Source organism: Anguilla anguilla, chromosome 7 (assembly GCF_013347855.1).
Source record: "Anguilla anguilla isolate fAngAng1 chromosome 7, fAngAng1.pri, whole genome shotgun sequence".
Classification (NCBI taxonomy): domain Eukaryota; kingdom Metazoa; phylum Chordata; class Actinopteri; order Anguilliformes; family Anguillidae; genus Anguilla; species Anguilla anguilla.
Window position 1 is genome coordinate 28,010,526 of NC_049207.1, and position 25,339 is coordinate 28,035,864.

At 38.7% G+C, this 25,339-nt stretch overlaps 1 protein-coding gene across 7 annotated transcripts in view; it reads left to right on the plus strand.

The window, feature by feature from the left end:
* The window catches only part of LOC118232505 (short transient receptor potential channel 3-like), a 73,512-nt gene that overhangs the window by 17,463 nt on the left and 30,710 nt on the right, over positions 1 to 25,339 (plus strand). For all 7 annotated transcript variants that reach the window (XM_035427551.1, XM_035427555.1, XM_035427553.1 and 4 more), the window contains exon 5: positions 3,325 to 3,541. In XM_035427551.1, coding sequence (XP_035283442.1) covers positions 3,325 to 3,541 — 217 coding nt within the window. The remainder of the gene's footprint in view (positions 1 to 3,324; positions 3,542 to 25,339) is intronic.

Consider the following 25,339-nt stretch of genomic DNA (forward strand, 5'->3'; position numbering starts at 1 on the left):
ATACAGGCTAGCATTATTCATTATGCGTGATTTCCAGTGAACTGAAAGCGTTTTCTTGAGCATTTGAAAACGAGTATTTCTATGAACATAAATTGAATGTCAGACATCGAAAGTGCAGTTTTCCTAAAAAAGCAATATCTTACCTTACAAACAGTGAAAAAATGATCTCAACTGGACATTCCAGTTCCGAGTAAATTACCTAAAACCAAGCTACTACTACTAAATTCCCTCTAAGATCTATCCATCATGACTTTTGCCCCTGCTTGGAAACCCCATACTAGTTGCAATAATCATACAGTGTAGAGTTTTTCAAGTACTTATATAGCTTTTGAACATAGCTTACGGCTTCCTTCTAGCTGAAACTACGGCTAAGCTATTCTACTGCGTACTGACTTACTTTCACTTTGCGTTTTCGCATTGCAAGAATGGAAGCTTAGTGCATGCTTTCTTGGAGGTTTGTTTGTTTATCAGCAAATGCTTTGCATAAAAGACATTGCAGTAGTAATAAGGGGCACTATATTACTGTAAATCGTTTGATTCAATTTTATATTTTATCACTAAGATTTCTGGATTCCTTTGATGGTTTTCAGAATAAATATGTCCCCTATGTTTACTGAGTGACACTCCCATAGAATGATAGGATTTGGTCATTTTGGTACAGATGTGCCCTTTGAAGCTTTGAACCATATCTGCACTGTATATAGTTTTGGAGATATTGGGGTTTATTTAAGAGAAGGGGATTCTTACAAAAAGCCCTAAAGTTTTAAATGGGTTTTAAGGGATTAACACATTCTCTTCTTTTGCTTTCTTCCCTCAAGTGAGATATTTTGTGATGAAATTTATGACATGTAGCAAGGGAACTGTTGTTTTGCAAGAGAGGATAGATGAAGAACAAACCAATATGGAACTGGAATGACCCTTGCAACCTGTATAGGAAGTGCTATACCATCACAACCTCTGCTCCTTGCACGAGTATGTTTTTGTAGGATGGCTTTGTAAGGTTCATGAATAATTCATAGCTACCTTACCCTAGCTTATTTTGAGTGATAATAAAACTTTGGTCTTACAACCAGCTTATAAAACACTCTCCAGTGTTTGCAGCACCTTTTGTGAGGATTTCTTGTGAGAAAACCTCTCTCAAAAACATAAATCACCTTTTTTGCCTTTTAGCTCATAATAAACAAACTTAAGATTTGGACCAGGGAAAACTCATCCTATATCAGCACCTCGTAGACTGAGATACATTATGAATATAGGCTCTAGTCTTTCTCCCCATACACAAAGGAATATACTGCAATATACTGTAAATACATAGACATATTAATAAATATCAATCAGCCTTTATTTATAGAGCACATTTCATACAAATTTGCAACACAATGTGCTGAACAAAAAAATGAAAATGAAGAACTTAAAAATCAGGTTATACATAAAAGTTCATAAAATATAAGATAAAAAAATTAATAAAATGATTTAAGATTAAAATGATTACAAAAGAATATGGATGCCCTAACTAAAAGCAATGCTAAAAAGGTAAGTCTTGAGATTCTTTTTGAAAGTGTCCACAGATGCAGAACCCCGCAGTCCCTCCAGCAATCTGTTCCAAAGGCTAGGGCCACAGAAACTGAATGCCCCCTCACTTCTCTTGGCCCCAACCCTTGAAACAGTCAGAAGGCCAGTACCAGAGGACCTCAGGGATCTGCCGGGCACAATTTAAAAGCATATCTGCTAAATAGGGAGGTGCAATACCATTAAGTGATTTAAAAAACGATAAGAGAATTTTAAAATCTATTCTAAAAGATACAGGGAGCCAGTGCAGGGTTTGTAGTACAGGGGTGATATGATCATGTTTCTTTAATCTGGTTAAAACTCTGGCAGCAGCATTTTGTATCAGTTGAAGTCTGTTTATTTGTTCATTTGTAAATACAATTTATATATATTTCAAAGCAGTTTATTATTGCAACATCCAAAAGTAGGACTAAACAGATTATGTGTTTGCATTTCAACATCTTAATATGTTCTATTTCAATATATTTTCAGTATATTCAGTTTCTGAAAGGGACCATGTGTACAGGTTCAATTCCCAGGTGAGGCACTGCTGTTGTACCCTTGAGCAGAGCTGTGTAACCTGAATTACTTCAGTAAATTACCCAGGTGTATACATGGATTTGTCGCGGTTCAGGGGGTTAGGACCCAGGTGCAGAATGAAAAACACACGAAACTCAAAAGGATAGATACAAATAAGGACTTTACTACAACAACAAAAAAGGCAAACACAAACAGGGAACAGATAAGGCCACGAAAGGCAAAACAACAAACTCAAAAAATTCTTAAGAACAAAAAAACACAGAACAGAACACAGGCAGGCAGGGTACAGGCATGTGGAACACACAGGCATACACATAAAAGAAACGCAAGACAATACATACAGGTCAGGAACAAGCAAAAGTTGGAAACAAACACAAGGAACCAGCACCTGAGTCAAGGGGACAAAGAATTTAAATAGACAGGGGTAACAAGACACAGGTGAACTCAAAGAACAATCAAACCAGAATAGGAGGGGATAACAAGACACAGGTGGGAACAATGATAGAATAACGAGACAATAATGGAAAACAATAATACAATTAACAGGGGAACGAGCAGGACACAAAACAGAAGTGCCGCCATCTGGCGGCCCAACATGGAAAAACAGAAACAGAAAATACAGAACCATGACAGGATTTCAGAAAAGAAAGGTGTCTCGGACCCTCTGCTAAATGCTTCAATTGGAAGTAAATTGATTTTGTTGTTCACTCTTCATTCACAGGCCCCAAATGAGCCTTAGGTCAGTCTGTCCTGGGTATTGGGTGTATGTATTGATGTGGTCTAGTATAAGTGACATTGCTGGTAGCCTTTTGTACTTTCAGGTCTATTATTTTGGTTTAACACTAAAAGCTTTTTTCACATTTGTGCTTGGGGACAGGTACTGGTGCAAGAGCTTTTTATGACTAGAAATACTTTGCCCCCTTTAGAAACAGGAAGACAGTTCTTACAGAAAAACACTGTCCTGTTCTCTGAATACCATTCCTGCAGGTTTTCCAAGTGAAATCTGCCTTTGACCCCAGTCGGTCTTAGTAGTTATTATACTCATACAGCATGTGCATTTATGAGTTAGAATATCAGGTTCATGGATTAAAATACATTATTGCATTTCATAAAAGGGAAGAGTTCTAACAAATTTTTTGCATATGAGATGAAACAATGATTTATGTGAAGATGACTAAACCTGCTGTCCCTTCATGTCCCCCCCCCCTCCATCTGTCCTGCCATCCCCCCCCCAAGTTGGGAAAGGTCCTGCGGAGCCCCTTCATGAAGTTTGTAGCCCACGCCGCATCCTTCATAATCTTCCTCTGCCTCCTGGTGTTCAATGCCTCGGACCGCTTTGAGGGGATCAACACCCTGCCCAACATGACCGTCACAGACTACCCCACCCAGATCTTTCGGGTCAAGACCACACGCTTCAGCTGTACTGAGATGCTCATCATGGTGTGGGTCACAGGTATTGTACCGTACCATAGCTACTCAAGAGTGCCGTGTCAGTCGCCATTCCACTCTGGCCTTCTGGGTAATTTATGACACTGCACGGCGATGGGGGTGGAGGCTTCTAGGATTCAGGTCCACTCCAAAATGCTGGGATCACTGAGCGTATCCTGGGTATGAGATTCCAAGGTCCCTCGTGATCCAGGCTGTAATGCTAGCAGGGTTATGCTCAGGTTTTACCTTCTGACAATAATTTAAATTAATAGATAGAATTTTCAGGTAGAATGGTTCACCTGAAGACAGCAGGACTGCCCAGCCTGTGTCCTCTTCAGAATGCCTCCTTAAAACATTCTGTCATTGAACTGTGTGTAACCTACAATCCATTATTTTTAATATTTACAATTAATTTGTTTTCTGTCTCCAGTTGTGTTAATATTGCTTTGTCCTGTTTATGCTATTTTATTTGCTGTATTTCTACATAAAGATACAGAGACAGTGTAGAGATAGCTCTGATTTCATCTGAAAAATTACAGCACTGTCCTGCCGTTTTAATACCAGCTCCTGAAAACCAAGGACTGGCAGTTTGGGGACACAAACTTTTTATAATGATGGTGTTTCAAAATTTGTTCTTTTTTCCTTGGTGGGGGTGTTCAATGTAAGCTTTATGTATATAGTCCAAGTTTTCAATAAATAGTGCTTCACAGTAAATATGATGAGAACAAGTAGTAGGGCTGTCAAAAAATATTTGAAGTTCGAAAACTATTCAAAAACTTTTTTTTTTTTAAGTTCAAACCCAAATTTGAGCATTTGAATATTAGTTTTGGATCTCGTGTTTTGTAATTAACATAAATATACAGGCTTTAATTTCATGCGGCGAATCATGTTCATGCACGCAAAGTTCATTTCCTGTGCTAACGCTACTGGTCAGCTAACAATTTAGGCTAAATAATGTTCCCATGGCAGCTTTCTGTTCTGAAGATATTGATAAAATTGGATGATGAAAGAAGTTAAACAAACTAAACAGAGTAAGTATATATCTACAGATATTAGCTGTTTGAATAGTTTTTGTGTTATGAAATAAACAAGGATTTCCTATAAACAATCATTTCCCTATTATTGTGATTAATAAATGCCGAGTTGTGGCAAATTACATCCCCGAGAAGTGCTTTATTTATTTGCACATTAGGCTATAGAAACTGCAGGGGGCTCATTTATCAAATAAACTTGCGTGCATACGTCAAGTGAAGACCTGACAGAGCCACAACCCTTTCCACGGTCAAATCGAGACGACGCTGAAGTTGGCTCCCGATTCGCAGCTCCCGATTCGAAATTTCCGGTCCACCTTAAATCGGTTGCGTTATATGATCGGATGGTTTTGCGGTTTGCAAAGGCTATAATTTGCTTCTAAAAGTGAGATACGGCTCAAGTGAGAAATGGAACAAAGGTGGTGATTTGAAATTAGTTTTATTATTATTATGGGGTAGGATGTAGACCAAGACCCCATCTGCCAGGAACAAGTGTCAGAATTTTATGAACTTTTACATTTGGGGAGAAATTCTTATCCACACTTTCATATTTATCTAATATGTCAATTTTTCAATAGGATTTTATTACTATTTGTTTATATAGACAGTTTGGAGTTTTATTTGCATATGGTGCAGTGATATTTCATCCGCACCATTTCACCATGTACATTATTTCCTGTTATCTCATACACACGTAACGTTGAGACGATTAGATTTTGAGGAGGAAACTCAATGTGTGACACTTGGGTGTCTGATATTTCAATATTACAGAAAGCATCGTCTTAGTGAAGTGAACGTAACAAAATAAAAAATAATAATAAAACTAATTTCAAATCACCACCTTTGTTCAATTTCTCACTTGGGCCGTATCTCACTTTTAGAAGCAAATTATAGCCTTTGCAAACCGCGAAACCATCCAATCATATAACGCAACCGATTTAAGGTGGACCGGAAATTTCGAATCGGGAGCTGCGAATCGGGAGCCAACTTCAGCGCCGTCAAATCGAGTCATGGTTGAAATTTTATAAACACTACTTTGACGTGATTTTCTACATACGCGCCACACAGTTGATCTAAAATATGTTTTATAAATGAGGCCCAGATGTAGTAACCTAGTATGAAAGTTCACCGATGTTTACATGTGCTATGTAAAAAGTTGTGTAAGTCGCTCTGGATAAGAGCGTCTGCTAAATGCCTGTAATGTAATGTAATGTCCTCTATTCTACTGCCCGCTTGTGGAAAATAACGCGCAGGCCAGTTTAGAGGGAGCGTCACGTGCATATTGCGCCCGACAATAAGCAGCTTATTTTTGTGAATTATAAGCAAATGATATTCGAATATATTTTAATGCTAACTAATTACAAAAGCTAATATTCAAACTCAATTTCATGGTACTTTTGACAGCCTTAACACGTAGACAAATCAATAAAATCTGAGTAAAACTAAATGTATAATAGAACTATAATGAATGCGCCCTTACTTAAAATCTAGGCCGAAAGGTATGTTTTAATATTTAGGTAAAAAAAAATGTTAACAGATTCTTATGCCTCCAGATCTTCTTGTGTGTGTGTGTGTGTGTGTGTGCGCGTTCGTGTGTGTGTGTGATTTGTTTTTCCACCAGCATTCCAAATACAGTTTCTTTCTTGTGGTCTATACATTTTGGCTAGTAACTTGTTTCTTTCTCAGGTATTTTCAAGTCTCACCAGTACTCAAAAATCAAAAATACATTTAGATACATATTTGACTCCAGTATAAACCCTAAACATTTGAGTATTCAGGGGTTTGTGGTCTAACGCAAAAAAGTGCACTTCACGAGTGTAGATTTCCAAATGATCTTTTAAAAAGTTTAATCTTATTTACAGTTGAAAATATTTCCTAAACTATTTATGGAACCTTGAAATAGGTTGCGACTAATACTTGCCCCTGTGATTGAGAGAAGGGATCTCAGAGTCCCAGCAGAGGCAAATTTGATAGTAGATGTGTGCAGTCAAATCTATAGCTGACTGTTCACATTTCGACCATGGGACTTGTGGACCTAGAACAGCGACTTGCAGTCAAAGGACCGCTGCTCTTATTTTAAGGACAAGGCTACCCATAACATTTCTGTGTGTATTTTGTGAGTCAGATTTACGTTTATAAATGGTTATTCATGGAACTTCGTGGTTTGACTGTGAAACTTACAATACTCAGGGCTGCGTTTCTGAGTTTCGATGTACCTTAACGTTTTACAAAGGTTCTTAAGGTATACCTTCTTAAGGGAAACCGCTTTTTTACGAGTGTTTCCCAGACTATACCTTAAGGCAACTCTTAAGGGACAACTTAAAGGTACATCGTAAATTGGAGCTGGCCTTCACTGTGGTGCTGAAAAGTTTATCAATCGATGCCAAGCGAATCGATTGTCTCACTTGTAAAGGCTTGTGAATGACGTTTTAATATTACACGTGTTGTCATAATCATTTTACATCAATCTAATATTTCAGAAGAGGAAGCTATGCCTACTAGAGATTATCTGCTAATCTCTTTAAGAGTCCGTTAAGACGAGATCTTGTGATAGTTTCAATAAATACGTACATATAGGCTACAATGGATAAAATAAAAAGCGTCAATCGGGACATATAAGCCATAGTCTGGGACTTCGTGGAAGCCCAGGGGAAAGGATATAGGCTACATATGGGTGAATTATTTTGTTCTTATTGAAACAAAGGTCTAATGTTAATTTGTTTTTGTCACACAATATATAGGCAACTGTAGCAGCATATCACTGCACTGCACTGATTCCTGCAAACTTTTCTCTGCAATGCAAAAATGATCGTAGATGAAAGGCAAAAGCGCGTCTGTGGAAAATGATCATGATGAATTATATACAGGGTGCCTTATGAATAGGTCTACCTGTTAAAGTGATTTGTTCGTCCACCTTAATTTGCTGTTGGATAATCTTAAGTTTAACCAAGAATATCATTATTGGGTTGTTTACCGAAAATTGTAAAACAACATGGTAAGAAAAATGTTCCGAAATGTTGATATTTACCCAGTGCTATTTTGTTTTATATAGGAGGTGTGAGCTAAAGGAAGGGGATGTAGATCATTTGGCTATGTTTGTCCATTATGAGCCACTGTACCTGTATGTGTGTTTATGGCTAGGCCAATCAACGTGCTCTAGTTCGGTCATGCAAGTAGACTCACTCAACATTGTTTTTGCACACACAGGTTTTATATTCATAATAAACCGGCGGTTTGTTCCAAGTCAGTGTGATCATTGACTCACACACAAACGAACTAATTTCTACAGGGTATGCAGTCAGAAAAGCCATATCCTAAGTTAGCGCCACTACGTATAAATTTAAAAAAACTTTTTTTTTTCTTTTCACAAATTGGATTATTATCATGGATAGGCCCTATACTTAATTACCATCATGATGGGGATAGACAGGTAAAACGACAACATTCTCACGACGTGCTATGCACAGACACGTTGATTGGATAATTACTTTTCGTAAAGTAAATAAACTCATTTTCGCATGCCGATGTGCTACTAGATGCGCACTGTAGTACAACTGTCGATTTGAAAAGCAAAATGTTGGCATAATAAGGCTGAAACCGCGGAGCGCATCGCTAAGGGACAGCTTACGAGTGCCTCAGACCACCCTTTTAAAGGTATACCTTAATTAAGGTATACCTTAGCTAAGGAGACGCTGAGAAACAACTCGAGAGCTAAAGGAAGAGCTTAAGGGATACCTTACGATGCACGTAGCGCTAAGGAGACTCTGGGAAACGCAGCCCAGATAGGTTTGAGCACAGTCTATAATATCATCTAGTGTTAGCTTCACTTAGAATATTTGTTTGTAATAAGTGTCCAGTAATATTGTTTTTAATTTTGCCCATGAGTCGTTTCTCTTCTCTCAGCAGATCCTTATTTATCAAATACAATCGGATAGCAAAGATTGTAGTGCTGTCACCACAAATTTAATCTGGGCTGCAAAAATGATCCGGGTGATGTAATGAAATTCCAAAACAGCTGTTATTTGTGACATACTTTTTGTTACAGCGTCCGTTGCTATGCCGACGCTGCCAGCCTTGCTACAATCTGTGGCGATAAAGATTCTAAGTCAACTCAGCAATTTCTCTGGTTTAATGGGTTATTTTCCAGGCTGACATGCGATCGTATTAGTAAACGGCTACACGTCATCTAACTTGTAGTAGTTGGCTATCTCCTTGAATATGAATTAAATGTTTTTAACAGAAAATAATAATAATAAATGTGATTTTATCCACGGAAATAGCTAAACAAAAAGGCAAAATTAATGTTGTGGTCACGATCGCCATCGTAGACATCAGAAGGACATGTCACTGAAAAAAAAAAAAAAAAAAGTTGTCTTTCTTTGCAGTGGTTTGGGCTGGAAACAAGCTGTAAGAGCGGAATAAGCCCCCAAAGTGAAGCACAACATATCAAATAAGGATGCTTGGTGCTATTGACTGCAATAGCTGGCAGCAAGCAACTGGCAGGGAGAAGAACAAGCAGAAGTACAAATATTAAGAAACTGCATCAAGTTTTGATATTGAAATCTGGTTGTTTTTAATTAGAAATATTTTTTCTAAAAATAAAATGAAAATTTGACACTTTAGTGATAGGCACGAACCAGTATTCCATTAATTACAAAGTACTCCTACGGGGAAATTGGGTCTTCATTACCATGAAAGTTCATATGTGCACTGCAAATAGTACTACCAGCTACCATTTTGAACCACACTCCATGCTCACTATTTAAAGGGGAATTTCACTTTATAACACTTCTGCTTCATATGATTGATATTGTCCTTCTAATGAATGTGTTGGCCTTCATTTTTCGATTAGTTATTTCATTTTAAATGTCTTAACGTTTTTTTAGCGCAAGTCCACATAGTAGCACGGTTTCTGGTTTTTTCTTCTTCGATTTCGTTTCGCTGCAAAATTGAGAAGAAGCGAAGCAAAACATTCTGTTAACTTAGCGTTGAAATCGAACAAACTAACATCTGCTAGCTTTTTGATGCAATATCGGTGTAATAATGAGGTGCGTTGTACCCGGTTGTTATAATGCCCTCGTTAAACTTGGCTTGAAAGCACATTTTCATAGTTTTTCACGCGATGCAACTTTGTGCCAGACATGGCTGGATGTAATCAGACACCCCAACATAACAGCTGAAGAAGTTCGCAAACGAGGAGTACGGATATGCAGCTACCACTTTGAAGCTACTGACTACCAAGGCAACCGTCTGAAGCCTGGAGCTGTACCCACCGTTTTCCCATCGTTGGTCGAATCGCTCGAGGTAGGTACTAAGCGGGCTGGCTAACGCTATCGCGTCTGTGATGCATAGGATGTTTACCACCAGTTGCCGTTTGTCCTGGGAATAGCCTGTGGTTCCTCGATCTTGGCCCGCTCCTGACTCGCTCTCGCATGATCAGCCTGCAAATTAGCAAGCTCTTCTTCTGTGTATTCTGGCTCCATCAATAGGGCACAACAATCCCATGATCAAAAACAAAATCTCCTTCGTCCTCAGACATTTTCGGTTTCGCTAGCTAGTAGTCATACAACACTATTTCTATGACCAACCTAATGTTATTGTCTACAGGTACGCCACGTCAGAAGTCGCGCAATGATATGCATCCTCGAGTTCGACACTAAACTACCTGGGTCTTCTTCCTGCATTTGTAAAGGAAAACATCAAAACAGCGTAAAATATTAACATAATGAGATAACAAAAAATGAAGGGTGACACATTCATTAGAAGGACAATATCAGTCATGAGAAGCAGAAGTGTTATAAAGTGAAATTCCCCTTTAACCTGTGTATGTATTTTATATTATTTTGCATGTAGATATGTGATTAATTTTTAATTGGCTTATCATAAAAATAATCTATTAATAATTCTATTTGATATAAAGTTATGAAACTTGGTATGTGTATTAATAGTATGATCAGGAGTTTTATCCCAATTCGGTGGTGCTAAATAGCTTCAAATATTAAAGAATTTAGAAAATCCACTATAAATTACAGTTCCTTTGCAGAGATGTCAAACTTGCGACAATGACAAAAGACATCATAAGGAATATATGTGCGCTTTATGTGTTGGTGCCATCTTGAATTGGCCACCATTTTGTAAATGTGCTCATCTATTACTTTTGAGTTCTTTCTAAACCAACTGGCTAATGCTTATGAAACTTTTACTAGACGTTTTACTAGAAGGTGTCGTTTTACGTTTTACTAGAAGGTGTCACCCATAGACCGTATAAAAATATGGACGAAGTGATGATACGTCACCCACTCATTTTCTATGGTTAGTGCTCACTAGTGCATGAAGCCCAAACTAGGGTGCCACCTTTGTTATTTTTTACCGTTTGCAACGAACTCAAGTGCAGTTGAGCAGGAAATTCCACCCCTACTGCCTACATGGTAATTAGACATGCACACGTCTGGACAACTAGCGTGTTTGTGCAACCACAGAACCATAGTCAACAGCTCGTAGCGAGAGGACCCTCCCAGTACAACCATGCTGAAACACTGATATTTAGCCAGATCTCATAACATAACATAACATAATATAATGACGAGAACAGGCCGTTCAGCCCGATGATGCTCGCCATTTTATCGCTAGATTAAATCCCCAGAGTTTCTGCCTCTACTACATGACCTGGCAGGCTATTCCACACATTGACTACTCTCTGTGTGAAAAAAGTCTTCCTAATATATGTGGGTCAAAGACGTGGTGCGTAATTTTGGTCTGAAGGCCATTCATTTAACATAAAAAGATAAATATGTATAAACATAATATTAAATCACTCAACCCTTACCCTTCTTTTGACCCATAAATATTTGCGTTGCAAACTATTAAATTAAGGGAGTTATTGAAGTGTCAAAATGTCCTTCAGTGTAACTGTCCGGGTTAAAATTCTAATGACAAAAGTGTTTTTAAAATGTAGAAATTCATCCTAAAAATATAAATGAACACCCATGGCATAATTGTGTTAGTATTTTCAACAATATATAAGAATAATGGGCTACATACTGTATCAAAAATTTTTTTTAAAACTTGAATAACTGTTGTCCAGACTTTTGCGCTTCATCAATGTCATTCAGTGTAACAAAGGTAAAAAGCCATTTTAAAGCATATTGTGTGACAGTGTGTGACATCACAAAGAAGACCCATTGAAGACCCTTTATCAATGTGATGAGGTGAGTAAATCTCTGAAATAATATTTGATAATTTCACCTTTTCACCCTCTAGTAACCTTGGTGACAAAAACGTATGTCCTTCAGTACAACACAGAAAACATACTTTTAATGTTATTATTTTATGAAAAGCTATATTAAATATGAAAAGTAAGGATAATCTTTATATAGGTGGCCAAGGAACTGCCTGTTAAATATGTTTATGTATGAAATCCGTCCTTAAGTATCATGCTTTTGTCCTTCAGCACAACAAAAGTTTCATGTTATACCACAATATCACCCGTTATGCTGAATGACAGAAGCTTTGTTATCCCATGTTTTCACTAGTTTACAACATTTAATCATGCAATTCATATTTGCTTGTTGTATGAATTCTGAATATAATCATTTTAAACTATTTTATGGCATTTTAAGGTATTTCAAGGCACATTATCTTTATACTGTAGATGCCATTTTCTAATAAGGAGAGGGCTGCACGGCATAGACAAAAGATTAACACAGATCCAGTTGCTAGGGAGGAAAGACTAGCCAGAAGAAAAGCAGAGTATTGTTTTCATGGTTTCATGCTACTGTCAGCAACAGAATAGGATATAATAGGATATAAAGCTGGGTGGATAACACTTAACATTAAGTTGCAGTTAATGCAAATTACACTGTAGTTAATGTTTTATTGCACTGCAGTTAAGGTATAACTAATGGATTATATTAGTTAATATAATATCACACACACACACAATTATTGATTAAAAATGGATTATGAATTATGTTAGTTAATAGCTGCTTCACATTTGGGGCACTTCATGAAATCGAGACTGTACAAGTTTGAATTGAAGTAGTTTGATGGGCATTTTATGTAGCTATTTTGTGTAGGTGTCTTGAAGTTGCATTTGTGTACCTGCATTGAATAGAAATTTATCAGTTACAGTGTAAAAATGCATAATTACAACATTAACTATTATGTAATAATCATGTAATAATGCAACGTAAAGTGTTGCCGCAGGCTCAAATTATAGTAAAGTGATTATTATTAACATTAGCAATGAAATAGTAACAAAACATGTTTGAGAGAGAAAGGGAGAGGGAGTTGATTTAACTTTTAAACTTTGATTAAGTGTTATCATTGTGTAGCCTACTATTAATATACTACTAATAACATTTAGCGGGTGCAAATCCTGCGCCAGTGTCATAACTATTACATTTTCATTTTTTAGCTATCAGAGAAGAAAGAAGGATGTCAATCCTGATCATCCACCGATCCATACAATGACACAACCTGATGCTGACAAGAGGGAAAAATGGAGATTAAATCAGAGGCACTGTGAAAAAATCAAACAAATGTGGTGATGAACTTAACTCCAGTATCCACTGAAGGAAACTTTTTTGAGCAGGCCTCTGAACAACTTGTACAAGTACAACATGAACCTGCACCTCCCGAGCTGGAGCAACCATCTGAGTCCTTGACTCCAGAACTAGAGCAATCCCTTGAGCGTCAATCTCAAACACTGGAGCAACCACTTGCTTCCTCCACTCCAGAAAAAGTAAAAAAGTTATCAAAGCGTTCAAAACGAAAAACGAGAACTAAAGAAATGCAACTGAAACAATCAGAACAAAAAAGCGACAAATTACGAAAGGGCATGCGAATGTCAAATATATTAAAACGCAATCTAAGTGAAAAATACAGGCCACAAGGGCTAAAGAAAATGTCTTTAGTGAGGAAAACACAGGTCATTGCATTTCTCAGTAGAGATGAAAATACTCGCCTTCTCTCAGGGAAGAAAGACATGGTCACGCAAAAGAAGAAGTCATGCAGACAGTTTTTACGACTGCGGCCATTTTACATTACAGAGCCGAAGGCACATGACCGCAACACCTGTGCGTGTCACATGTGAAACTTCTAGTTGAAAGGTTGAGCCAAAGCGGGTTGCTGAAAATCTCAAGTGTTTCCAAGTCACTGTCTTCCATTGTCTGTAATCTCAAGAACAAGCAATGCATGTACCGTGTTTGTGCAAAGTGTTGCTATGGTGAAATAGAGCTGGCCCTACCTGAAGAGAATGCACCAATTTCATGGCAACAGTGGCAAAGGGAGAAATTAAGCAACGGAGAAAGGTCATTTACAAATTTTGTGAAAAAAAAAACAGAGACGGGCATGTGGCTCGATTTGGTTAAAAACTTCAACGAGAAACTGGATGCTCTTGCGCGGCATCAGTTTAACTGGCTGCACCAAGTTAAGCAGTGCCGAAACTTAAAAGACATACTTTAAGAACATGTGGTTGTAATCCACATGGACATTTGAAAATTACGCGTCAGCTGCATACAGAGGTTCAGGCTTTTCATTTTGGGGGCAGCCGTAAGCAGGCAACTATACACACAAGTGTTGTGTACACATCACAGGAATGCCAATGCTATGCCTCCATTTCAGAGTCCCTCCGACATGACGACTGTGCCGTGTGGGCTCATCTGAAGCCAGTCTTGGATGACATGAAGGAAAAAAAACCTATCCCTGACCACACTACATTGCATGAGCGATGGCCCCGTCACGCAATATAGAAATAAAAATAATTTCTACTTCCTGAGCACGGTGTCATTTCTCATGGGTTTCAAAGAGGAAACGTGGAATTTTTCAGAAAAGTCCCACGGAAAAGGTGCACCTGATGGGGTTGGTGGTTCCGTGAAACGTTCTGCAGATGAGTTTGTCAAAAATGGCGGTGATGTTCTGAACCCAAAGGAGCTCTACACCATGCTGGAGAAAATGCAGTCAAGCGTAAAGTACTTCTGGATTGCTGAGGATGAGAATAACCGATTTGATGAAGCAGTTCCAAATGAGTTGCCAGCTGTCAAAGTAACCTTAAAAATCCACCAGATCATCGCAAAGGAACCTGGAAAGTTCTACCATCGGGAGGTGTCCTGCTTCTGCTCACGAGCAGGCATCTCCTGTGAGTGCAATGCTCCAACAGAGGGTGGACTTTCAGAACCAAAATGCAGAAGCAGAAACAGAAGACAGCCTGTCCACGACGGTGAAACCACCAGAGGACTTACAAGGAAAGTTTGTAATGGTCAATTACGATTACCAGCCATTTGTTGGCCAAGTTCTGAAGGTTGTGGGAGAGGAGATGGAAATCAGTTGCATGCAACAAGCAGCTGAAAGAAAGAATTAATTTGCGTGGCCCCAAGTTAAGGACATCACATACTACTTCAAGTCGGATGTCCAAGCAGTAATCTCTGAACCAGAACCGTTTACTACAAAATGAAGGAATTCAAAACTCTGCAAATCTGGCTGGGAAAAGTTTACAGAGCTTTATTAGTCCAAATTCCAAGTTACACACCAGTTAGGCTACAGAATACTGCATAGGCCTACACAAGAAAACGACATACACAAACAATCTAAAAAGAAACCCATGTTTTAAAGATAAAGAAAAAATAGCTAAAAGAAAAATACTATTGCTGCTACTAATAATAGTTTATAGGATCATTATTGTTATTGCTGAAGGAATCACATTTAATCAATATTTGTGAGCCGTAGTGATATGTGTCATTCAGGGTAACAAAATATTGCCATACAGTGTAACACCAGTATTTTATATTAAAATACAGTAACTTTGTTTTGTTGACTCAGAGACAAAAACAAATCTCAACGGATGAAGTGAAAGATATTTTCAGATTTTTGAATTTTTTTACAGTGTAAGGCAGGAAGTTTTTGTGAAAAACCTTCAACAAATTTTGAGTTGTACCTGTGACACATCAAATATGTGGTATTCAAAATAAAATAATGCCATTTTTTCTGGGTAGTTATATTTCTGTCAGTCTAAGCATGGATATATAACCTTGTGATTATGAAAAATGGGCATTTTATTTTTCTTTTTCTTTATTTCTTTCATTATATTCTCTTTTCCTATCAACACACACACACACTTCCCTATATCCTTTATTATTTTTTCTTCTCTTCACGCACTCTTCCCTATAATCCTTTAGTTCTTCTCTAACTCCAATCACTTAACCCCAATCTGAACAGTACTGTTTGTCATCATATTTGTGTCAACAGCAAAATATCTGTAATGTCTGTTTGTCATAATATCTTCAGTGTATGGTTCTAATAATGTCTGTAATGTTCATATTTATGTTAATGTCTGTTTGCTTGTCTGTTAAGCAAAAAAATAAAATTTAATTTTTTGAAAAAACACTTAGTGTTATACTGAATGACATTTTACTAGGGTACATTCATTTGAATCACAATAAAAATGAATTATTGGCTTTATTCTTGAATATAACTAATATAAGGGCATAGGTGACACTCCAATCAACGTTAAAAAGCCTTTTAGGGAATTGTAATTGCTGTTTTATTTTTTTGTTTTTTGCTACTTTGAAAACCTTATATGTCTTTGACCCCTGTATGGAATCTACCTTTTGTTCATTTCCATTTCCCCTTGTTCTACTAACAGAACTCAATCTGAAGAGCCTCTTGTAGTTCACTTTGTTGATCCCCTTTATGAATTTAAAAGCCTCAATCAAATCACCCCTGAGTCTCCTTTTACTAAGCTTGAAGAGGTTAAGCATCTTAAGTCTTCCCTCATATCTTTTATCTTTCATACCAGGAATCAATTTTGTTGCTCTTCTTTGAACTTTTTCCACAGCCTCTATATCTTTCTTGTAGTATGGTCCCCAGAACTGCACACAGTACTCCAAGTGTGGTCTAACAAATGTATTGTATAAGATAAGTATAACTTCCTTGGATTTATACTCAATACTTTTGGCTATATATCCCAGCATCCTGTTGGCCTTTTTTTTTTTTTTTACTGCGACAGCACAGTGCCTAGAACCAGAAAGGCTTTGATCAACCATTACTAAGTCTTTTTCAAACTGAGCACATTCCAATTTTGTTCCTCCCATAAAGTAATCCTGCTTAATGTTCTTATTTCCCACATGCAGAACTTTAGATTTGGCTACATTAAATTCCATTTGCCAGGTTACTTCTGGATTTTATTTAAATCTTCTTGGATTACTTTAGTAGCTTCCAAACTATTAGCTGGGCCTCCCAGTTTTGTATCACCTGCATATTTGACTAATGTACTTTCTATGTCCCTGTTGAAGTAATTGATATAAATGAGGAAGAGCAGTGGTCCCAGCACTGATCCTTGTGGCACTCCACTTTTAACAGCTCCCTGCTCCGATAATATCCCTCCTCTACTACTCTTTGTTTTCTACCCTGTAGCCAGTTCTGAATCCAGTCTGAAATACATCCTCTAATTCCTACTGTCTTCATTTTACTAACACGTCTCTCATGTGGTACCTTATCAAATGCCTTTTGAAAATCTAAGTAGATAATATCATACGCTTTGCTATAATCAAAACACTTGGTAGCTTCTTAAAAGAATACCAGAAGGTTTGTCAGACATGACCTTCCCTTACGAAAACCATGCTGGCTATCCCTTAGGATGTTGCTATTTTCAAGAAATACTTCCAACTTGTCTCTACTGATAGATTCCAGTATTTTACATATTATGCAAGTTAAACTTGCAGGCCTGTCGTTTCCTGGATCAGTATGGTCCCCTTTTTTATATATTGCTATTATATTACCACACTTCCCGTCCTCAGGTATTTCTCCAGTTTCTAAGGACTGTCTAAAAATACCTGCCAATGGTTTAAAAATGATCTCAGCTAACTCTTTGAGTACTCTTGGGTACATGCCATCAGGACCTGCTGCCGTGTTTGTCTTTAGTTTAAGTAATTCATGCAGTACTTCTTTATCCTGTATTTCACTGGTTCTCAAACTATGGTACGCATACCACTGGTGGTACGCATGCTCCCTCTAGTGGTACGGGGAGGAATCTCCGAAATGTTTTTAAAAAATTAAATAAAATTAATTTAAAAACAAATAATGCTATCAAAATACTACTACAAATGAAAATACCTTAACCATGAGATCATTGAAATGGGATTTAAAATAAGTTTAGCCTTTCCTGTAATATTTTTTTTTGATATCAGCCTGTAGTCGGGTAGTAGCGTGCGCAAACATCCACAATTAGTAGGCCTAACTGTTACAAGCTAAACTATGATGAATGGTTCAAAAACACTGCAATCGTGGCTCCAAACGGGAACTATTAGAAAGAAGTGCGGATCAGGAGGAGAATATTTCGAGCAGCCCTGTAGAAACTGAAGTGGACGACAGTGAACCGAGCACAAGTGCTAGTGGCTACTTCAGCAGTGCCAGTGAAGTCTCCACAGCACCTGCTAGTAGCAAACGGCGCAAAACAGTAAGGAAATATGACTCGAGTTACATCAAATTTGGATTCAGCTGGAGCAGGACGGAGGAAGAAACCAGGCCGCAGTGTGTGTATTGTGGTGATGTTCTTAGCAACGAATGCATGAAACCATCGCATCTCAAACGGCATCAACCAACCAAACAAGCAGTGCTGAAAGACAAACCAGTTGATTTGTTTCTAAGAAAATGTGACGAACTGAAGCAGTCCAAGTCCACGATTCAGTCCTGTGTTACATCCGTAGCCAAAGCACAGGAAGCTTCGTATCGTGCCAGCCTCCGCATAGCGAAATCCGGTAAGCCACACGCAATTGGTGAACAACTGAGTCTACCATTAGCCAAAGAGATGACACGCATCATGTGTGGGGAGAAGGCTGCCAAGCAGTTGAACTTGGTGCCACTTTCAAACGACACTGTCGCGGAGAATAGGAGCCATGGCAGGTGACGTTAAAAACACACTGAGCGCATTAAAAGTAGTCCCTATTATTCCATCCAGCTAGACGAGACTACTGATGTTGCAGATTTGGCCAATTTGCTTGTTTACTTCAGATATGAATATGATGGTGCAGGAGGACATTCTGTTCTGTCAATCAATGCAGACCAGAACTACAGCTGAGCACATATTCCAGCTCCTGAACTCATTTGTCCAAGAGAATGGGCTCGATTGGAAAAAGTGTGTTGGAGTCTGCACGGACGGCGCCAGGGCTGTGACAGGTTGCCACAGCAGGGTAGCAGCTCGAATTCGCGAGTTGGCACCCGAGATGCGATGGACTCACTGCAGCATTCATCGCGAGGCCCTGGCGGTGAAGAAGATGCCAAAAGAATTGAAGTCTGTGCTGGACTCGGCCATGAAAGCTGTGAACTTCATTAAGGCCCGACCGAAGCATTCTCGCCTCTTCCATGTGCTCTGCGATGAGATGGGCAGCGAGCATGTCCAACTCTTGCTTCATACAGAAGTAAGGTGGCTATCAAGAGGGTGCTTTCGAGGCTTTTCAAATTGCACAGAGAGGTCCAAATGTTCTTACAGGACAAAAGCTTCCCCTTATCAGATGTTTTCAAAGATACTGTGTGGCTCAGTCAACTGGCATACTTGTCGGACATTTTCTCTTGTTTAAACAAACGGAATTTGGGACTACAGGGACTCACCATCAACGTTTTTGATGTGCAGGACAAAATCAATGCAATGCTGAAAAAGATGGAGTTGTTCGAAATCAAAGTCAAGGTAGGTGATGTTTCAGCTTTCCCCGCTTTGGAGAGTTTTCTGTCTGACAACGGCCTGACCCTTGATGATGGAGTCAGGGACAACATTGTTGCGCACCTCGTCTCGCTCAGACAACAGTTCCGCAAATATTTCCCAGTGACTGCCAAAGCGAACAACTGGATGAGAAACCAGTTCAGGCTCGAAACCTCTGAAATGCCCAAGGACTTCACTGTCGGTGAGCAGGAGAGTTTAATAGAATTGTCTTGCGACGAAACATTGAAGTCTGCTTTCAGAAGTCAGTCGTTGTTGGACTTTTGCCGTTCACTTTCTCCTTCCTTTTGCGACCACGTATCTGTGCGAGAAAGGCTTGTCTTCACTTGCCGTCATAAAAACGAAATACAGAAGCAGGATGGATGCTAAGCCAAACCTGTTACTGAAGCTGACCTCGATTGACCCACACATCACAGGACTGTGTTCAGAGGCAGGCGCACCCTTCTCATTAGGCTTATGTAAGTTGTCAATAGTCACCAACATGCTGGCCAATTTTTAACATTATTTGTATTTAGCCTAAAAAATTTCAAACAGGTTGTTGGTATACAGTTGTTATTCTTAATGTTTTCACTTGCTCTGTGTGTGTGTGTGTGTGTGTGTGTGTGTGTGTGTGCGTTTAAGAATAACAACTGTACTTCATTCAATGTTCTCACTTGTTGTGTGTGTGTGTTTGAATGAAATACAGTTGTTATTCTTAATGTTCTCACTTGCTGTGTGTGTGTGTGTGTGTGTGTGTGTGTGTGTGTGTGCGTGTGTGTAAGGGGCTGCCCCTTGTGTTGTATGAGAGTTGTGTGTAAGAGTTTAAGTGCCAGTTCTAGTGCTACCCCTGTGTACAGTGTGGCTGTGGCTGACGACAGTCAACAATAAATCATTTTCTTAGCCTCCTGCGTGAACTGTGCGTAGTTGAATAGGGTAGGCCTACACTACTGCTACTATATTTTAACGTCGGTCATAATGGTGGTACTTGGACAGCCAAATATTTTCTGAGGTGGTACGCAGTGTAAAAAGTTTGAGAACCACTGCTCTATTTCAATATCTGATGAGACTTTGAGTACTGAATATGCCTTCCAGTCTATTATTAACACACCTGAATAACAAGCAGTAATTTCAGGTGAAAAATGTTACGTAAACACTCGTAAATATATGAATGTTATGTCAGTAACCTAGCTAATATGTGACAGGTGCTGGTATTTTGGTCCTCAAGTAGAGCAAGGTCATTTTTCAGTTTTTTTTTTTTTACAGATTATGAAAGTGCAGATTGTAAGATTTCAAATGATGTGTCATACATTGAAATCTGAAAATAGTTAGAATATATGCTTATTTGAATGTTGGTACTCCTAAAATCAAGTAGCAGAGAAAATCCCCTTGAAAGATTTTGAATTTTCACACTTCTCACAGGGAGATAATGGGTGGGAACAATAGCTGGTTAACTCCACCCCAAACCACTCCCCCACTAGAGTACCTGTCAATCCTTGCCCATTTAGGGGGTACCCTATTTAAAGCTTTATAACTTCAGATGTGAACGCCACAGAGACTTGAAAAATATTTTGAATGAAGCAAGACATTCGTACCATTTACAATACTAACTTAGGTTAGTTTATATTCAGAATTTTGGAAGAAATAAAGTGTCACAAATGCAATTGTCTAGGCAAGAAATCACAAATTAATTTGCTCTTTTTTAGTTTACAATGAAATACTGAGAAATTGCATATATACAGCAGGTTAAACTACATGTCCTGGATCAAAAACATCTTGACCACAAGTTCATAAAATCTAAGGGTGGATATGTAGAACAACTAAAGATCTATGAAGCAAAAACTAAGTAGTGTACCCAGTGTCTACAAATCTACCCAAAATGTCTAAATTATGCATTGCAGTAAATCACAACATAATCATGCATTTCACTACAAATCAACTGTTTTGACTCAAGAAACTCACTGTTGCATCATTTTCAAGTGGGAATTACAAGCTCTCCGTCAGTATAGTGGTCTAAAATAGCTAGGTGTCCAGAAACATATCCAAAATCTCTCCAAAAATGAATAAAATGCTTTTTATTCATTATAAAGCATATAAATGTGCCCCTTATGAAGGTTTAGTATGAAACATTGATGTCGGATTAAAAGGTAATGCAAAAATATTGTCACACAATGCAGTACAGTACCTAAATGTGTAATTAACTCTTGCATGTATTTCTATGCTCTGTACTCTCGTTTGTTTTCTTTTTAGTCCAGACTGCACTAAAAAGGGTGACAATGCCGTAAACACGTGTGGTATTACACACGGCTATTTTGGAAGGTACCCAAGCATCACAAATGCGCGTATATTTCACAAACGGATTGTCCAAGACAATATATGACCACTCAGTTTCAAAAGGGACATCTCTATGCGTAAAATCAATGCTAAGGTTGTGTATTTATTCCCAGATATTGACTGTAGAATGACTTTTTTAAACTTTGTCTCGTTTATTTTGTTATTCAATGAGCAGCGTTTTCACTGCTGTATTGGCATATCTTAGGGCTATTGTCGGGTTTATATTGTTGCTATGACAGAATACGATTTTTGAGTGGTGAAATAATATTTTTATGAATGCTCAGATAGACAATATTATCCATTAGGTCATGGGTGGGGGGTGTAGTTGCAGATGAGACTGCAGGGAGGGGGTGCTTTTTAAATCAACGACCAGTGCGACAATGGTGGCGCTGCAAAACTCCGTATTCGGCATAGTTGTCGCGTATGGTCTAGTAATTAAACTAAAACAAAGCATTTCTGTTTTTAAAGTGACAATCTCGAAGATTTCAGTTTCGTTCTCTATGGCGGTGCCAATGGCGAGAAGCGGTAATTGCAGGTGTGTTTTTGGACCTCACTTCCCATAGATCCAACCGGATACAACCAGTGTCGCCTGTGTGACGTCAGTCAGTTGGCACGCCAACTATAACACTTACTATTTACTGAATAAAAAACGGCTGTTATAAAAGTAATGTTATGTACATACTCATTCGTTGTCTAACATTAGGCTAACTCAAGATGTCTTTACACTGCCGAGCCGGGTTAAAATGCCGTAGCAAACCTGGGGTAGAATTAGTGATGATCAATTTCTGCAAACGTTCTTTATCCACCTTTTGCCCGGTATGAACATCGCAGAGAAGAATTTGCAGGATTCACTGTGGCTCGTGCAATTATGTATCTCGTGCACAATAAGCAGTCTTTTTCGTGAATGATTGTTGTGTGGTATTTTTGAAACAACTGCCTTGCAACATGTTACCCCTGGGTCTGTTCGAGAATAAAGCTGAGCTGGGTGTTAAATTAGCAATCAGAACAAGAAGAATAAAACAAAGGAGATTTCATCAAAAAGGGCATAAAGGCTGAAGGAATATATGAGGAAGCGTAATAAAATAATAACAATGCTAATCCATACTGGCGTATTCTTTTATTTAGTTTGCTCCTGCATGACGTCTTCAGAAATCAGACCCCGGCTCTGCTCCACATACCCCGGCTTTATTCCGATCATTATAATATATTGATGAACTCGATGGTAATGTAAATAACGGTAACGTTAAGGCCAGTTCAGATCAATGATTCGCAACGAGGCGAAACGGTTTTACAATGTTGCAGAGAAAATTTCAGCGGTGTGAACTGGCTAGTAGCGTTTTAAAAGACCGTCCTTGTCAAATCGCCAAGTGCAGTTTTAGAATGTTTCAGACCTCTTGGAATTTTGCAAGTTGAACCCAGTCTCGTTGCGAATCATTGATCTGAACTGGCCTTAAGTTAGCTACACTGCAACGTTGCAACAAGGTTGCATTGCATTCGAGAGATGGTTTGCGAGGTCGGTACCTGTCGGTAGCGTTAGCTAGCGTTTTTTTCTAATTGTTAGCCGACATTAGATTGTGTTAATTACATTAGCTAGCTAGCTAACGCAACGTTACCTGATATGAGAGATGGATACTGTGCGCAACGTTGTCTAAACTAATGTTGTCTTTCTTGACATGGTCCGGTAGCTAGCGTTAGCTGTGCAAATAGCTATGTAATTTAGTAAAGTTACATTGTCATTAAATGTAATACAAAATCTACATCAACAAATAATATGATCTCTCATGTTACACAAAAACTTTTTAGGGTTGCATAACTCCCAACCCCCCCTTTCTCTGTTATTGTAACCAGAGACTGTAAAAAATATGGACAAAGCTACTGTGACATCACCCATTGCCTCTCCGTGGGTCTGTAAAACACGTTTTGAAGCTCAATGGCGGGCGCGGCCATGTTCTCGATTTGGAGCCAAAACCATAGAGTTAAGCGGTCTTGTGATTTTTACAATGTGATTGACAGTCCGGTGCGGAAAAGCCCATCAACTTGAACGAACGATTGCAGAACGAACTTGAGGCTAGCTGACTGTCTGCCGTTATGTTTTAAAATATATTATCAAATGTTTATGGAGTTTAATTTCCATCCGTGACTGTAGGGCCTACTGTGTCATGTAATCACGTTATATGTATGACATTAATAATACAATTATGTTCAGTTATCTTCAATTTATGTTTCTCGGCAAAACGAATATGCTTAGCTAGCATATCAGCTTGCCAGTGAGCTAGGTAAGCTATCCGTGGTTAGCTCATGCATTAGCAATATGAACTACAGGGGAAGAACATCGACTGCACTGATGGTCAATCAATCAGAGATGTGTAGACTACTGGTGATTTGACTAGGCTAATTTTCATATAACTGTCTGGTAGACCTGCTGTTAACCAAGCAAGTTATCGTCGTAGGTTTTCGCCACAGTCAGCCATTAACTGCTACTACTCCATCGCCGTTTGTGGTGTTTACTTGCGAACGATCGGTCAGCTAGCGTCACCCAGCAAGTCAATTTTTACCGAATAAAAATTAACTCTGTCAGCGGTGATTAACAAATCTACCAAGTATTTTAATAACTGATTTACAGGCGTGTAAATATGACAACGCACTTTGAAGAGCAAGTTTTCCACCTGTTGCATAAAGACAAAAATAATGTACATTGAATTTCTAATTATTATTTTCTTGCTAGCTTCTAGCTTTGTCACATTCGTGCAGCATAGCCCAGGTAGACATTTACGGAATGTACACGACTGACAAGCCGTCAAACACGTTTGACAGATGGAATATTTGCCGGTTAGGGTTAGCTAGCCAGTCAAATGGCTTGGTAGCCGAAGTTGCGAACTGTTTTAGCATAGGCTACTGGACTACCACATATAGCAAATAAGCGTTAGCTGATTACGCTTTCTGCCAACGAATTATTTGGTTAAGTGGGCTAAAGGAAATAGTAAAAATGACTCGGCTACCGCAAAACTTCAGAGGAGGATTATTTTATGGTCGTCTGTGCAGCTGTAAATAGCACACGCTATAATGAAACCACTACAAAATGGGATGCCTGCATTTTCTGACTTCGCACAGGTGGACCGTGGTCGGAGCCGCAATGTCAAGGCCAAGAGACGCCACCTCCCACCCAGTAACCACAGATTGTACCCCCTACTGTAGCTCAGTCCTCTGCAGTAATCCGGAAGTGACGCAAGCTGTACCTCATTGGTCCAGAACAAATATTGGCACTGTGCCCAAATGACGCAATAAATCATGAAAATCGACCCATGGACAGTCATAAGACCAATAAAATACACCTATTATGACTATTTGTTCTTGTGAGAAAAAATTATTGACTTTGTATTTTGATCGCATTTGTACCGTAGACTTACATGGAAACCGGATATGAAAACACCTATACTGGAGCCATCCGTAGTGGCGCTAGTGAGCAACCAGGAACTACAAGACCAGGAAATGAGCTTCAAAAACGAAGTCTGGTTTTGGCCGCTTGATTGTAACGCATGCAGACACCGGAAAAAACAGTACGCCGCTCACACACAAGTGAGTCGAAGAGCGAGCCTGTTGCGTTAGTTCCGCCTACCCTCTCTGGCGGACCAACCACTGATGGGTGATGAAAAATGCGTCACTAACTGTGCGCCACTTGTGATTTTTTCCCGGGAATGTCGCCACAGACCCCAAGTTTTTTAATCATTAATTATGATAATAATAATAGTATAAATTAATATAAAAATAGGCT